This window comes from Lemur catta, chromosome 16, assembly GCF_020740605.2.
Source record: "Lemur catta isolate mLemCat1 chromosome 16, mLemCat1.pri, whole genome shotgun sequence".
NCBI classification, from domain to species: domain Eukaryota; kingdom Metazoa; phylum Chordata; class Mammalia; order Primates; family Lemuridae; genus Lemur; species Lemur catta.
The window spans coordinates 41,584,349-41,601,478 of NC_059143.1; the positions used below are offsets into that span (position 1 = coordinate 41,584,349).

At 36.9% G+C, this 17,130-nt stretch overlaps 1 protein-coding gene across 4 annotated transcripts in view; it reads left to right on the forward strand.

The window, feature by feature from the left end:
• WDR7 (WD repeat domain 7) overlaps positions 1-17,130 on the forward strand; it is a 277,915-nt gene that overhangs the window by 219,598 nt on the left and 41,187 nt on the right. Inside the window, exon 26 of one of the 4 annotated variants that reach the window (XM_045527976.1) lies at positions 10,131-10,206. The exons of the other annotated variants lie outside the window; for them this stretch is intronic. Coding sequence (XP_045383932.1) covers positions 10,131-10,139 — 9 coding nt within the window. The 3' untranslated portion in view covers positions 10,140-10,206. Of the gene's footprint in view, positions 1-10,130; positions 10,207-17,130 lie in introns of those variants that run through there. 4 annotated transcript variants of the gene reach the window in all.

A 17,130-nucleotide genomic window follows, 5' to 3' on the forward strand; every position in this document is an offset into this window, starting at 1 on the left:
CCAAGTAGTTACCATTTGAGTAAATGGTGACTGCTATCATATTAAAATAAACTTGGGAATATATTATATTACAATTAAATTACATTAATTTTAGGGAATTTTAAAAATAAAACTTGAGACATCAGGGTGTTTGTAGACCCTAGGGCTAGGAGTTTGCACTGCTCAGTTGGGAGCATTTTGGTGGAAAAGTTGAAGCAGTGCTGCCTCGGGCCATGTGTAGATTTCTTTTCTGAAGGCAGCTCTTGCCTGTGGTGGTCGCTGAGTCTCTACTGGTTGTGGAGATCAGAAACTTTGATGCAATTTAATAAAGTCCTGCTGTGCTGCTGACTTTGCTTTTATTTGGCAAGCACTAGCAATTTAAGAATATACCTGACTCGAATTTTGCTTAATTAAAAAAAAAATATCTAAGTCCCTATGAAGTGCTTAAATTTTGATGATAGGCAGCAGTCCTGCTAAGCAGGTGAATTAGGGTCCCTGACTCCTTAGAGCTTGGCGTATCTGGTTAAATCGGCAATGAAAATCTTTCATCTAGCAATGCTGCCTTTGGTTTGGCAGACTTGATAGCATCTCTCACTGATTTCATTCTTTGTAGTAGCTGCTGGCTCTGTGCAGGGTTCTCTTAGGCTCATGTTAGCTAGCTAGTTTTCCTTATGAAGTTTGTACTTCATCTCTCAGCATCTGGGGAATTGGTTCCAGGACCCCTACAGACACCAAAATCTACAAATGCTCAAGTCCATGATATAAAATGACACGGTATTTACATATAACCTAGGTATATCTTCCTATGTGCTTTAAATCATCTCTAGATTGCTTATGACATTTAATATAATGTCAATACTATGTAAATAGTTGGGGGTATAAAGACCAAAAAATAGCCTGTACATGTTCAGTACAGACACACCCTTCCACTTTTTTTTCCTGAATATTTTCGATCCGTGGTTGGTTGAATCCAAGGATGCAGAAACCGCAGAGCCAGCTGTACTATGTCACTTGGAGGCATCTGATCTACCTTGGTAAATCTAGGCACTGACCTTTTTCTCATGCTTTGGTGAAGAACTACAAAAAAAGCAATGATGTATGAGAGAAAGCAAATGGCTAAAGAGTCTATATCTCAAATTATTAAAAGAAGCTTATTATTGAAAAGTTTAAGTTTCTTAAAGAGCATATTCTTTTTTTTTTTTTTTTTTTTTTTATGAGACAGAGTCTCGCTCTGTTGCCCGGGCTAGAGTGAGTGCTGTGGCGTCAGCCTAGCTCACAGAAACCTCAAACTCCTGGGCTTAAGCAATCCTACTGCTTCAGCCTCCCGAGTAGCTGGGACTACAGGCATGTGCCACCATGCCCGGCTAATTTTTTCTATATATATATTTTAGTTGGCCACATAATTTGTTTCTATTTTTAGTAGAGACGGAGTCTTGCTATTGCTCAGGCTGGTCTCGAACTCCTGACCTCGAGTGATCCACCTGCCTTGGCCTCCCAGAGTGCTAGGATTACAGGTGTGAGCCACCGTGCCCAGCCCTTAAAGACATATTCTTGAAGCCTCATATAAGTCTAGTGTCTGGTACATAATAGATGCACAATAAAATATATGTTGCCCAAATAACCCTGAGTCTTTGGAGTAAAAAATGTGTTAAGAAATATGATGCAGTAAATGAAAACAAAATATACTATAATTATATCAAAAATATTAATTTGGATATAGTTACATTTCAGTATGATAAGATATCTTTTCAGAAATAGCATAGAAAATCTTTCTTACGAGTCATGAAAGATATACCTGTATTTCTGTAGTGGAGCGTGATCAGGCCTGCTATAGGCCAGATAATGAAGGGAAAAAAATAGTAGCGAAGATTGATTATATCTATACACCTGTGGCTACTGTGCTCTAGCTATTATAATCCTTTGTGGAGCGGGAGATAAATTCTGGATTATTAACATGTGCCACATCACACAGCCTAATGGTATAAAAAGCAGTGAGCCTACAGTTTGAGCTCCTCTGGCCTTGCAGATTTCTTTACTGCATGTGGGATAGATGCATTGACCTCTGAACTTCAGCTACACCTCCCTGATTAAAGAAGAGGGCAGCAGGATACCGCATCCACGTACTTGTACCCTTATCTCCTTGAATATCCTCTGCCCTGCCCCTTTGCTAATTTGAAAGTATGGAAGTGAAAACAACCCTGCACTCTGTCCAAATCTATTTTTACCAGCCTTTGAACCCTGACTTATCATTGTCCAACCTGGCGTACTTTCATTCTTCAGCCAACAAAGGACTTCACCAACTAGTCCAGCAATATTATATACAAGCATCTGCACATACAAACTAATGAGAAAACCAGTATAAGTACAACCACCTTAAAGTGTATATGGAAGATGAGGGAGATTGCCTCATTGTTCTAATAAGCTTTCTACCATCTTTCCCATTTTTTCTCAAATGCAAAGTAATTTTGAGGGCTAGTCGTATCAGCTTGTGGAATGCATCTATTCCTACTTCATTCCTTATAGCTCCAGGGGCCAGTCCAGGTTTTATAGGACCTGGAGTTCATATAATTTGGGAGAGTTCCCTTTAAGAAAAAGAAATTGAGGCCTGTGCAAATCAAAAACATAAAAAATAAAGTTCATTAGCTTCATGGTATTCCCATCTTTAATGGCTCCTTTAAAGTGGTATTTTATAATCCTTTCTGTAGCTACCATTCTACTTCTGTCCTTTCTTTAACTAGTGTATGTAGTGAATGAGTGCTCTACAGCATTCTCTCTGCCCCATACCTTCTGGCCTCCACCTCGATAGTGCCACTGGCATCAGACGCTCCCTTGGCGTGGCTTAATATAATTGATTTCCCTTTCCTGCAAATTCTGTCTGCCTTTGACTTGCGTAGCACTGTCACCTGTCTTGGTTTTCATTTCACTATCTCATTTGCTGGATTTTTTAATTTGTTGGAGTACCTTCAGGTTCATTCTTATCACTCCACTGTCCAGAGTACAAATTTCTTCTTCTATCATTCTTTTTCCTGACTTTGGCTGAAAATCCATACATTAGTATGGACTCTGACTATTCCCTGTAAGCAGGTAAAACAAATCGGGTCTACAGCCAGGGCTCTGCCTTAACTCCAGCTCCTTGACTTTTAATGATTTGCTAGACATTTCCATTTAGATATCTTATTGTCTCAAATTTAGTGTGTTGGGAAATCTCCCCAGCCCCTACTTTGTATCAGCATCCTTTCTAACCTACCTTTTATTGTTAATGGCATAATAATATGATGACACCACAGTCCATCCTGCATCTTCATCCTGATCCAGTTACTGAGTTAACTTTTCCTTAGTAGTATTGGTGGAATCTACCTTTTCCGTCTGTTAAACAGCCTAATTTGGGCTCTTGACCTGTTCTTAAGGCCTTGAGATTCTAGTTTTGATCGTTGTACACAATCGCCTCCTCCTTTGAGCCATGTTTCATTCGATAGCGCTATCCTCTATCATCCCCCTTCCTCGTCCTCTCGCAGGTTACATAGGAAGCATTCAGAAATATCTGTTGGGTGATTTCTCACAAGGATTTCAGGAGATGCCCCTTTCTGGCTACATTTGTCTTTATATTATATTGAAATGTCTCACCTCTCCCAGAATATACATTACTGTATACTAACAGGTGAGGCAGTCCTGGCAAACAAAAATGCTGAAGACAGTCCACATCAAAATAATGAATGTTGTCTCTGTTTTCGTTAATGTTTTCATTAATGTTTCCATTGAAATGTATTTATTTGTTGGTGTTTATAATATGCCAAATTCAAGCTATTTATTTCCTCTTACTAGAAAATGCAGTGTAGTAGAGTAGTTAGTGTAGTACATTCTGAAACTACAGCTGCCTGGATTCTCACTAGCTTTGTGGCTTTGAGCAAAATACTTACACTCTCTGTACTTAAGTCTCTTCATCTATAAAATGGATATAATAATGCTTGTAGCATTGTGTTATAATGATTAGAAGAATAAATATATATAAAGCAAATGTCACCCAACAGTCAGTGCTCAAAAAAATTAGCCATCATAATTATTATTTAACCATTGCTTTAAATAGGACAAAATCAGTCAACCCCACCCTATCCATTCCTGCTACAATATATACTACTTCATACCAGCTAGATCTGTTATCATTGCTTTCTTATGATTTTTTTCTGCTGTTCTTTTTTCCTAGGACTATTTGAATTCATCTTATAAGTAGGATAAATAACATATCAACCAAGTAATTAGCAAATTTCAAAATTATACTTATGGATCTGTCCTTATTCGTGTGTTTAATCCTATCGTGATTTTTCCATAGCATTAATCTGTCATCCTATTGATATTTTTGTTCTTTGGTGATTTTTTGAAATTATTATAAATATTACTTTTAACATGACTGCATACTAGGCTCTGAGTAAAGTAATTAAAAATTTTTAATAGACTTTATTTTTTAGAGCAGTTTCAGGTTCATACCAAAATTGATCAAGAAGATATAGAGATTTTCCATATACCGCCTCTCCCCACACATGCATAGCCTCCCCAATTATTAGCAGCCCCCACCTGAGTGGGACATTTGTTACAACTGATGAACTTATGCTGACACATTGTCACCCAGAGTCAGTAGTTCACATTAGGGTTCACTCTTATTGTTGTATATGCTATGGGTTTGGGCAAATATATAATGACATATATCTACTATTATTGTATCATAGAGAGTAATTTCACTGCCCTAAAAATCCTTATTTGTATAATTTTTATGCATATTTTATGATTTTTAGGGTAAATTTCTGGATGTACAGTGCTAGGTCGAAAGATTTGTGCATTTGATTACCAGAATGCTCTGAAACTGTTTTCCCACAAATATTTTAAGACCATTAGTTCCTCCACACCCTCCCTGATATTTCTGTGAATAAGAGAGTGAGTTCTGAGCTGCAGTTATGCTCACAAAAAATGAACCCCTGCCCCACGATTGGCCTATTTTGCCTCCTGTGTTTGTCATCTTAGACAACAGACTGTTTCTCTATTTATTTGTGATTTATTATTCATTTTGTTTATAAAACAAACTTATGATGGCTCTCCTCTGTGCCAGACACTATATCGTATGCAGAAGATCAAAAATTAAATATGAATTGTTCTGGCCCTCAAGGAGCATACTGTGGTGTGGAAGACAGACACACACTCACAGTTGAAATCCTGTGCTAGCCTTTCCAGGAAGGCGGCCTGCAGTGTTCCGGAAGAACACAAGACTAGCACCGACGCAGATTTGTTTAGGAGTCTGGAGAGAATTGGTCAGGAAGGGCTCCCTAAAGGAAAGGACATCTGAACTGAGCCATTAATAATTAGGAGTTAGGCAAAGAAGGGGAAGAGCAAGGGACATTATTCCAGGCAGAAGGTACAACATATGCAAAGCGCAGAAGACCGGGAAAGCATCTGGAAAGCACACTTATCAAAAACTTCCGAAATGTTTTCCCCAATATATGTGAATATTTCATAATACAGCAGTTTTCAAATCAGTATTACACTGGAAATTGCACCAATCTTATGTGAGAAACAGGTATTCCAATAGATAAGTAGAGGCACTTCTTATCTGTGACTTATTAAGTGCTAAATCAGTAATGTAGTTTTTGTAAGTAAAGTTACGTAGCATTACCAAAATATTAAAGAAATAACTGAATGCTGACATTCTGTTAACTAAAATAATATTTTTAGGAGAAGAGGAGCCTGGCAAGATACGAAAATGTTTTCAGTATGGGATTTAAAGCATTTTATGAAAATAAGCTTGTGTTGTTTTCTGTAATATACTTAATTCTGGCCAGACTCTAAGGTCCTAGATATCAAAATAAAGCTGAGAGTCCACACTAAACAGAAATGTCAGCAAACACACCTATATTAATAGAAGTTTGGAAAACAATGTGTTCTTCTCTAAAAATAACAGAGATTTTACTTCTAGTTAGGAGGAGCAATGGACCTTAGGGATCTTGTGGACAGTAAGATTGATGTTTCTTTAAGGCACAGTTTTAAGCTTCAGGCACAGTTTTCACCAACCAGAAGTCTATAATGCTTATACATCAAGGGCACTTATGTGGTGATTGCAAAAATTGCAGGGAGAATTGACTACAGTACTTAGTCAGACAGTGGCATTTTAGGTATTTTCTTCCTGCTCTTTTCAGCAGCTGGTTTTATGGCAGGTGCTTCCTATGACATTCTGGAGCAACAGCCAGAAATATGGCATCAGGGGTGATAATAAGATGAATGGTTGGAGAAAACAATGGCTTCCTGACACTGTGTTGAAGAATTACCCAACAAGCTCCCAGTTTTAACAGAGAAATGCTATTTAGAGAAGAACCTCTAGGAAGAGAAACAGATATTTAGAACAATGCTTAAAATTAGACCATCATTTATTCTGAAAGTTTAAAATTTTGAGAAGAATATTTTTAACCATATAGGGGAGTATTTTTCCCGTTGTTTATCTCACTGCTCATTGAGTATTCCTTATATTTGTGTTATGCTTTGAATGGCAGTATTCAAGAGTTTTGCACTGAGAAAGTTAAATCCTTAGCAGCATCTATAATTGGAAATACATAAGGCAGAGAATTCTGTTTACAAACCTTGCAATTATTATAGGCATTTTGGCATCCTTGCAAAAGCATTAGGTAGGCTAAAATTTATTTTGATTCTCAAAATTCACATTATTTCATCTATATTTCTCAATGCCATTCAGTTTCCCAGCTAGCCATTCTCTTTTTCCCCTCAACACATAAAAAAATATAAATGTTCATATATATGTATTTATATATATTCCACATGTATATAGTCCACAAAATTAAGAAACATTAGATAGGCGAGCCATAATACATTAAATTCCTTCTGGATTCATTGCCTTGTATTCTTTATATCCATTCTCAATATGTAAGTTACTTAGAATAAGGCCTGGAATAATAGTAGTTATTCAATAAATATAACTCATTATATATATATATATATAAATATACATATGGTATATAATGAAGATACGGGTCTGTAGTTCATGACACATTGTAAAGAGATGTTGATGGCAATTTAAAAGACCTTGTCCAGATTTGGTAAGTCCTGTCCCAAGTAGAGCTCCTAATGGACCTCAAGTCTAGTGGCAGGAAGAGACACAGGCACCATGAAAGCCCTGAATTTAGTACATCAGCCCCAGAAGTTGCTCAGTTAATAAAAATATTGCTGAAGTATAGAAACATATAAAATAATGTATATCTTAAACATTTCATTTTGATTTAAATCTTATAAAGATAATTTTGTTTCCCATCTCTTTTAATGTGGCACCTAGGAGTTTGTTTCCATATTGGCCTATTGATTACAGCTTTAGAACATCTTTCTTGGTAAGCCACACTGTTTTCTGTTTCTTTAAGTGCGTTGACAAATTAAAGATACTTTCAAAGCAATCTCAGAGTATAATCCTAGATTTTTATGCATTTCCCAGTCTTTTACAGTTGTCTCGCTTCTAATTTTATATGTGTATATATGTGTTTTTTTAAAGCCCTCTTCCTACTATTACTGTATAAATTTTATATGTTATTAATATTTAAATCAACTACATATTTACAAGCACAACTAGCTTTTGCTTTGGTTAACTCTAGGTCATAGAGCTCAATAGGTGAGAGCAATCGTGAGTGGGCTCACCAGAGAGTAGCCTACAAAACACTGGCATTCCTCATGTGCTGGGCACCAGTTAGGGTATCGGACAGAGGGAATAGAGAGTCTTGGCCAACTCTAAAGTCAAGTGGAAGTCAGTTTAGAAAGGTTCTGTTATAATACCATCAACACATGATACCTAGAAGTATTTACATGGCACTGTGCAATGCAGAAGGGAATGACTACTTGAGTGGGCAAGGTATTTACAATCTGGAGAGAATGACAAAGATGAAATAAATAAGTACAATAAAGTGTTTCAATGCTACAATAGAACATGGCAGTTCACAAAGGATGACAGGGTATATCCTGTGGAGGCAGGAAACAAGAATGGGAGAAGATTCATAAGAAGGTGATGTTTGAGCTGAGCCTTGAGTAGGTGTTCTGTAGGCACAAATGGAGGAGGAAGAAGACATTTCAGGGAGAGAATGAAGTATTAACAGAATCTCAGAGACATCATGTAGCTCATGGTTCATTCCAAGAACTGTAAAGTTTTTGTTCTGCCTGGAGCAAAGTTTGCAAAGAAGTATGAAAATGTGAGAGAGGAAGAGAGGGATGAAGCCTAATACGAGGGTTGATGCCTTGTGCAATTTAGCATCGGAGTGTGTAACTGCTGACCTCTGAGACTCCAAACTAAGAAGCAATCTGTCCAAGGAAGACTTACCCAGCAGTGACACACTCCAATGCTACAGAGACCAAGCAGGTGGCGTAAATTAATAAACCATAAGCCCTCTTGGTTTTTCGTTTTTCCATTTTTGATAGTACCATCCAGGGAATATTTCCCTATTTAATTCTGTCTGCAAAACAACACTTAAAGCCTTTAATAAAATATCAACTGATATTCTGCTTCAGTGTTAGAGGATTGGGAGGGATGGAGACTGTGGCAAACTGGAGCGCACACGCTCTACGTAAAGGGACCAGCTATGTCTCACATCCCACCTGTTGATACCTTGTGCAGTTTTGAATCTAGTGTTGCCTAATATTCTGATTTCTAAAGATAAGCTGAGAATCTTGATTTTTATTTTGAAATCTCTCAATTTTTAAATGTTAGTGGCTGATTGCCAAAATTTTTAGAGTATATCAGTCAATACTGTGCTGAGTACATGGTATTACACTTGGAAAAACCATTTGAAGAGTTTGAAGCAGGGAAGCAAGAGGATCAGATCTTCAATTTTGGAAGGTCACTATCCACACTGTCAAGAATGAATTGAGGGTTTGCTCTTGGAGGCTTTGGGAAGTTCCAGGCAACAGTTGAGCAGGGCTCGATTAGCATCAGTGGTGGCTGGATGAAGAAAAGGAATAAAAGTCATGACAAATACCAAGTAGATTGTGATGAGCCTTAAAATACAGCATTTTAAATATATACACTAAGTAAAAATATAAATTGATCCTATAATGAAGGAGGAAAAGCAGTATTTTCTGAGAACAATGAAGAAAAATCTGGGCTATAAACTAGTAGGGAAGACAGACATGTAAAAGGAAAGATTTAATTTAGGTATAAAAAGGAATTTTTTAAATGGAAGAATTGTAGAATTATGGAAAAGATTTAATAATTAGGATATTTCATCTGCAAAGTAATAGAAGCCAAAAAAAAGGCTTTATATTAAAGAATTGTTATTTCATACAACAGACATCCAGAGGTAGCTAGTGAAGTGAGCAGCTTGGTCAGAGACCTGTCTTTCCGGTGGGACTTGGTTCGTCTGTATTCAGTGTCTTGGCCTTTTTGGCTAGACCACCTCGGGCACAGGGTGGCTGCTGCCACACCAGCAACCTCTGCAGAGGTACCAACCCGGAACAGAAAGGGGAAGTTTTAAAAGCAGATACATCCTTTGAGAAAGCCAGTTCTCTTGTCTCACTGACCAAAATTGTGTCACCCATTTTTCAACCTGTGGCTGGCAAAGAAAATGGAATTATCATGATTGACTAATTGAGATTCACTCCTGAAACAAGAAAGAGCCATAAACCTTCCGTGAGCACAAGGGGTTGGGCTAAGGAAGCAACCAGCATTTGCCTCCCCAAGGGAACTTGGTGCTCTGGAGTGTTCTGTGTTAGGTCAATGGGAAAACAAGGTTGATGGCAGAGGCTTTGGAATAGATCTGGGTTTGGGTACTTGCACTTCCACTTAATCCTGGAGACCTAGAACAAGTGACTAGCTCTCTTTAAGCTCGCTTCTTTGTCTATAAAATAGGAATAATCGTAGGTCCTCTTGAAGATTAATCAAGCTGATGTATATAAGATATTTACATTCATGACTGCTACATTTTAAGTGCTTGATAAACGGTGGTGGTGGGTTGATTAATAGTCATCTTTAAAGGGAAGTCCAGTTTTGAGTTTCTGAATTTGAAAGAGAGTTTTTGTCATGGTCCAAGAACAAAACTGTTACCAATAAGAAACATTTTAAAACTAAGTACATGTTAATAGTAACGCTACTTTAAAAGTCTCAGCTTTTCCCTTTATTTATACAGCAGCAGTGAGCTAAGATGGAGAAGTTGCAGGATAAGCCTCGTGAGATCTGGTTTTGCTCCCTTCCCATCCTGGGCACGGAGGCCGGGGGCCGTCCCCATCCCTTCGTTGCGAGAGGAGAGGCTTGCCCTTGCGACCGTGTCCTGCATCCCTCTGGGCTCCGCTGACCTGTGCTCCTGCTCCAGAGTCAGCAGTTAAGCAGCCACACTTGAAGACAAAGTAGGTGCTTAGAAATAGTTTGCATTCATTCCTTTGAATGTTTAACTACTTAAGCAATTCTGCTGATCCTTAAAGTAACATTTTAATCTAGAACAGTCATTAACATAGAGGAAGGTATTGAAAACATAGTTTACTTTCAAAGGAATGACAGAAACAAGAAAACATCTATATAAGGGCCACCACACCACATGAAATGTTGCTTTCTGATACATAGAGAGCGGCCCTTTATAGTAGTTAAGAAGCCAACTCCCTTAAGCCTCTTGAAAGTCCCGGCATATGGCATGGTTACTATGTTGCTGTAATTTATGTAAATGCATTGTCAGAGATGAATTAAAACTTTATAGTTGTAAATCTACACGGACACAGCTATAACTCACACAGATTTATTACTTGTAGACATGTATATCAAGCCTCTGGAATTACTGCCTCTACTGTAGACAGAGGTTAAAGAAGAAGGTAACAACTTACATGCCATTATACATATACAGCAGTTTGTCATTCATTGGTAGTGGTATGAATACCAAATACAAGCATGTGGACTGTCCTTCACCCAACACAGTCTGATCTGCAAATTTCAGCAAGAATGTTAGTATTAAAGAAAGAGCACCAAACAAGGAGTCCAGAAATTTCATCTTAGACCCATTTACTAACTTTGTTATTTAACATCTCTGAGCCCAAGTTTATTAGGTATAAGATGATATTTTAAAAAACCTGTTAGTAACCCTTAATACGCTATGCATGGCTTTTGTGAGGTCGCCATGCATGTATTCATTGATAGCCTACTGTATATCAGGCACAAAATTATTTTCTTAGGCCAAAAGAAATACTTTTGTCCAACATCCTTATTTTTCCAAAAAAGAAAAGTGAGCCCAGAAAGGTGAGGTGCCTTACAGAGGTGCGTATGTGAAGGGGTTTTTGAAAATTGCAAAGCCCATTTAAGGGGAAATAATCATTAATTGTAATACAAAGCCAGTATTTCCTTTGTATGATGATATATGTGTGTTTAGCTCTCCATGGATGTTTCCATCTGTCTAGGAGTTCCTTTTACATAAATTCACTGAGCATTGTCATTTAGCATTGTTCTTTCCAAACCAGGTGACATGTCAGAATCATATAGGAAATTTCAAAGTAGATTCTATCTTCCTCAGACCTTCTGAATAAGAATCTCCAAGGCAGGGATCCAGGACTTTTGTGATATGCCCCTAGGTAATTCTAAGGTACACTGGGGTTTAGAAACTCTGGGTTTACTAAATAAAATGACAGACTATATGAGAAGTAATGTGTGAATTATTGTGAATTAGTATTTAAGTCCCTAAAATCAAATAATTTTAAAAAAAGAAAAAATAACTTCCCCTAGATCTAAAATCATATAGACTGTGAAATGGAGCATTAGGGTGAGTAGAATTGTTTTTTTGTATTATCCTTGGAAAGGCAATGTAATAACAACATTAAAGAAAGATTTAGAGGGGGGAAAAACCCATCCTAATTCCCCCAACAGTTTTCTGTTTGTGTGTTACTTATTCACATGTAAAAGTATTCATAGATATTTGCAATCATAGGCTACATACACTGATATTTGCTTTGAAATATTACCTAAAATTATAAAATTTTTGTTAATAAGGATTTAGTTATTCCTTTCTATCCAGAAATTTCTCTCACCATCCTGAGCCAGGTTGGAGCTCAAATCCCTAGATTTTTGTATTGCATTTGAGCATTTTCCTGTTATGTTATGCTAACCCACCCTGCTAGAGCTTTAAGCCACTACTGTTGAGTACATATAGCCTCCTTTTCTCTCCACAATTTCCTTTTTGATGTCTTTTCAGTTCTTCAAATTACAACAGGAGGGAGCCTCTATCAGATAAAATCACTAATAGAAAATGTGCTTACAGAAGTCACCAATATCTTGTTAACCCCTTGTAGCTTTGTCCCTGATAGGGACTTTTTCTCTAACTACTTAGATACAACAGGATTCCCCTATCTCTGGATATCTCTCACAATTTGGTAGGATCTTTTCTCTTGCTGCAGTATCTATCCAATAATTTATTAATTTAAAAAATTATTAAATATTTACTGTATGCCAGCTACTGTGCTAGTGTAAATAGTGGTACACACTATTGAAATGATATGTTTCTATATAATTATTATGGGGAAACTAATGCTTCCTCTGTAGAGATAACTAGAGCATTTTTAGCTGGCCTTATTTTCCAAGTAAGTGAATCCAGTGAAACTCCCAGGATATAAGCCATTTCTATATTTTGGGAAAATACTAAGCATTTGGTTTGTTACTGTATCCTTAATATACTGTAAGAAATTAGGCACCAAGAAGATTTTATAGTACAGCAATAAGAAACACTTTCCTAACCAGCAGCCAGAGCGTTTTTTCTGCTGAAGCACCAGAGCATTCTGAAGTCTCCTTTACCCACAAGGGTGATTACACATGCTCCAAGGCAAACGTAAGGGTTCAGGTAAAGACCCTTTTTCTGGCTTAAGGTCATGATGAGACTTGGAGGAGGTTCAGTTTTGTTCTCAGGTATGCCCATTTCAGAGATGTACATGAGCTATCCTCTTTCCCTCAGCCATGTTTTTAATATAAAGGGGCATCTTAGAATGACCCCTACAGGGGGGCTATTGTGTCCCATCCACAAGTTGTGGCTAGCACTCCAGACTTCTTTAGCATACCAGAAGCTCTGTCGGTGGTATGGAACCCTGTGTAGAAGTCCAAGACATAACAGAGCGTAATTTTACAAGGCTGGGCTCATTTATCCACTGATTCATTTACTTAACACATGTTAGTGAGCAGGTGTATGTGCTGGGTTCTGTGCCAGGCACTGATGTGGAATGGTTAGCAAAACAGATAATGCTTACTACCTTCATGGAGCTTGCAGGCTAAAGAGTGAGGCAGGCAAGTAGTTACCCAATAAATATATGCATTTTGTGATAAATACTATGAAGAAAATTATAAAGTATGGTGAAAGGAGAACTAAAATGATGATGTCACACAGAAATGATATTTAATTCAAAGCTATGTATAATGAGGGAGAGTTAATGAGGCATCAAGTGGATAAGCAAAAAGAGCATGTGCAAGGGCCCTGGGGTAAGAAAGATGTTAGGGTGTTTGAGGAACTGAATGCAGTGAATGGGAGGACAGGGAGCCTGACACAAGATGGAGAGAGAGGCTGGAGCCAGGTCACAGAGGCCCTTGCAAGTCATGGTGAGAAATTTTAATATTATCCTAAATGCAGCAAGAAATCAATTAAAGGTTCTAAGTAAGTGACATGGTCTAGCCTACCTCTTTTAAAAGATCATCCTTGCTGCTATGTGGGGAATGGAGTGGAGGAGGACAAAAGTTGAAATGGGGAAACTAGCTACAGTGCTATTCCAGAAGTATTCCAGGCTGTAGATGATAATGGACTAGACTGGAATGGAGACAGTGACGATGAAGAAAATGGACCAATTTGAGTTAAGTTCAAGGATAAAATTGACTGAACTTGTGTTGAATTTAGTATGGTAATAGAGAACAAAGCACTGAGGATGATTCCTGGGTTTGTGGCATGGGGAACTGAATAGATAGAAAACATTAGAAGCAGAGCAGTTTGTGGAAAGGAATAGTAGAAAATTACTAGCTCGATTTTTGTTGTTAGCTTTGAAACAGCTAATAAGCATTCATGTGAAGATGTCAAGAATGTAGCTATATACATAGCTCTGGAGCACACATAAAAATTTAGACGGCATGTTGATGTATTTAGAGCCATAGCAGTGGATAAATATAGAATGAGAAGAAAAGAAGTCTGGGACAAAGCCCTAAAAAACTGAGAGATGAGAAGAAATACGTGTGGCAAAAATGGGAGAATGAGTAGTTTGAGGCATAAAGAAAATCAAAAGATGGTATTGTCTTAGATACCAAAGGAGGAGTGTCTCACGGAAGAAATGCTGCTGAAAGGTCAAGTAAGACAAAAATTAAGAGAAGCCCATCAGATTTGGCAACAGAAGGTCCCTGGGGACTTTACAACAGCAGCCTCCATGCAGTGATGGGGTTGGAAGCCTGGCAGCAGTGGAGCAAGTGGGGAGGCAGGCTTGCGGAGGCCACACTTGCAAGAAGCTTGCCTGGAAAAATAAAGGAAAAGAGGAGAGAGAGATGAGAGTTTTGTTTTTTAAGATGTATATTGTTAAATGTGCTGGAGGATATTTCACCACTGCAGGAGAACAACTGACCCACAGTTCACAAGGTAAAACTGTCAGCAATAACGGTTTAAAACAGATATAAAAGACATTATTTTGAATTTGCCATGAAAAAAATACACCTACATGTTGTCTATTTACTGATGGATATTAACACTATTGTTGTGAACCATTTTAATATCAATTTAATGTTAACCCAAAGAATCCAAGTGGCATCTAAGGTCTGTGCTAATGAGAGTAATGAAGAGACCATTCAGACACACCTAATATCCTAAGTTTGTGCCCAAAGCCCATACCTGACTTTAATAAGGGCCATTTGTTCAGGGGTTTCAAAGACATGTATTGCTTTAAAATTTGGTGATTTTCAAAAGCACTCAGCTTCTGACTATTCTTAAAAGAAATTACCCAGTAATCTTATGCCTGCAGGATTAATGGACATAATCTTTTTTGCCAAGGATGGAGCATTATTTGCTTCATGACAAAGGCATTCTTTTCATATTAGCAAAATGGTATCAGAATTCATGGGCACAATTTTTAGAGGCTTTTTCTTAATCTTTTGTGGACGAGAGATGTAGGTTCAGTTTGCATTTTGGAATTTCCAACAAGGAAATGCAGGCATCCTCGTGGGCTTGAAGTATTTTTGTATGGTTTAGGCATCTTACTAAAAGAAGAGCTTCATTCTGATTTTTCACCTTTTCCATAAAGCAAATAGGGAGCTGTTTACAACAGCCTTTGTCTGGCTTTGGCATTGATTTTAAATCACCTGGATTGATCGTGTGGTTATGGGACTTTTAAAAATCCCACCTAACACCAAAGCCTCGAAACACAATTAGAATTGAGGAGTTTTTCATCTGCTAGCATTATGTCCATAGGAGTGCATTCTAAATTATTCTTAACTTGTGCTCATGTTAAGTGGAAAAAAGCACCATCCTGTTGTATAGTGTCAGGGGTTCCGGAGATGCTCTCTAAACACATTCCTAGTTTTCAAAATGAGGAAGCATCTAAAATCTATGTCTGTCTTGGAGTGTTTCGCTGTCTAGGCTGTTTCTGCAGCCAATAAGAGAAAAATATGCAAATCAACCAGCTGTCCTGTCACACACTCATCAGTTGCAGGACAACAGCAGGATTTAGGCAGTCTGATCTCAAGCAGATTTGACAAAGAGGTGGAAGGTCTAAAATTAAATGGGTCAACACAAATTCTCTAATAATAGGTAGATGTGAATGGACAACAAGGGATCCCATAGGAAAACTGCTTTTTAAAGACTGCTGATATTATTGCTTTTCATTTCAGACTTCGCATCATTAGCGGCATCTAAGTCTGAACCGTCTTATTTGACAATGAAACAGTTCCTATATTTTACTCATTATTCATTAGATTATTTATATCACAGTGGTGTTTAATGAAGTAAATGTTTATAAAGCTTCAAACTACTTTAAGAAGCCAGCTTTTCTGTTTTAAAGGCAGTTATTTTTCTATGGCTTACTATAGTACTTCAATTTTGTTGTTATGGTGATTAGATAATATAACTTTTCAAAAATGGAAACCTGCTTTTAACTATATTGCACCAACCCACCAGTCATAAATGTAGAGTTCAGAGTAAACTCAGTTTATATTTAGTTTCTCTCCTAGTTAAAAATCTAAAGTGGTTACTGTATAGATAATAGGATTTCAATAAACATAAACACATACACGAAGTAAACTATCAGTCTCCTAATAGTAAAGCATAGTAAGCATCAATAAAGGAATTATTTTTAAATAATATTCTTACTAGTTGAAAAATGTGTCCCCAGAATAATTATAATTTTGGAGCATTCTTATGGTAATACCTTTCTAAACAATTTAGAACCATTTTCCCCAATACCTATAAATAATTGTCAGTGAATAAAAGAAAATAGAAAAAAGATAGTCTCTTACCACTAGACTGAACAAATGGATACCATTCCTTTAAAATACAATTAAAATGCTGTAAGGGATTGCTTTGTTCCCTAAATTCACTAACATGCCATTTTACACAATTACAATTTTTTTCTTTTTAAATATTCTTTTAATATTGTAACATTAGGAACATATTGAAATCCTTCCTATAACATTATGGTGGAGGAACAATTACAGTTATTTCAATCTTGAGCTCGAGTACATTTTAATACTTAAAGATATTATTTTTCTGTTTAAAAAAATAAACTTTAATTGTGAAAAATAAGAAATAAATATTAAAATGTTTTTCCTTAAAAACCTTAAAAAATCCTTTTTTTATTTGCAGCACATTTTCTTCATGCTTCAAAAAAGATGGCTTTACATGGTAACTTAGAAATAACACCTAATGATTAACAGAATGATGGATGTGATGAATCACCTTTTTCTTGAGAAATAATAAATCAACATATTCCTACCCATAAATTTTTACTGAAAAATGTGAAATATTAGCATCGTATATTTAACAAGGTGTCAGATACAAAAACTGTCAGCAAAATGTTGCCCTCAGAACCAGTAGAATACATTAAAATATTATGTTTCCTTTTTTGGAAACAATTAAAGTAATTCAAATTTACAATTTCTAAAATTTACTGTGGTTTTACTTCTTCTTTACCTTTCTGATGATAAGT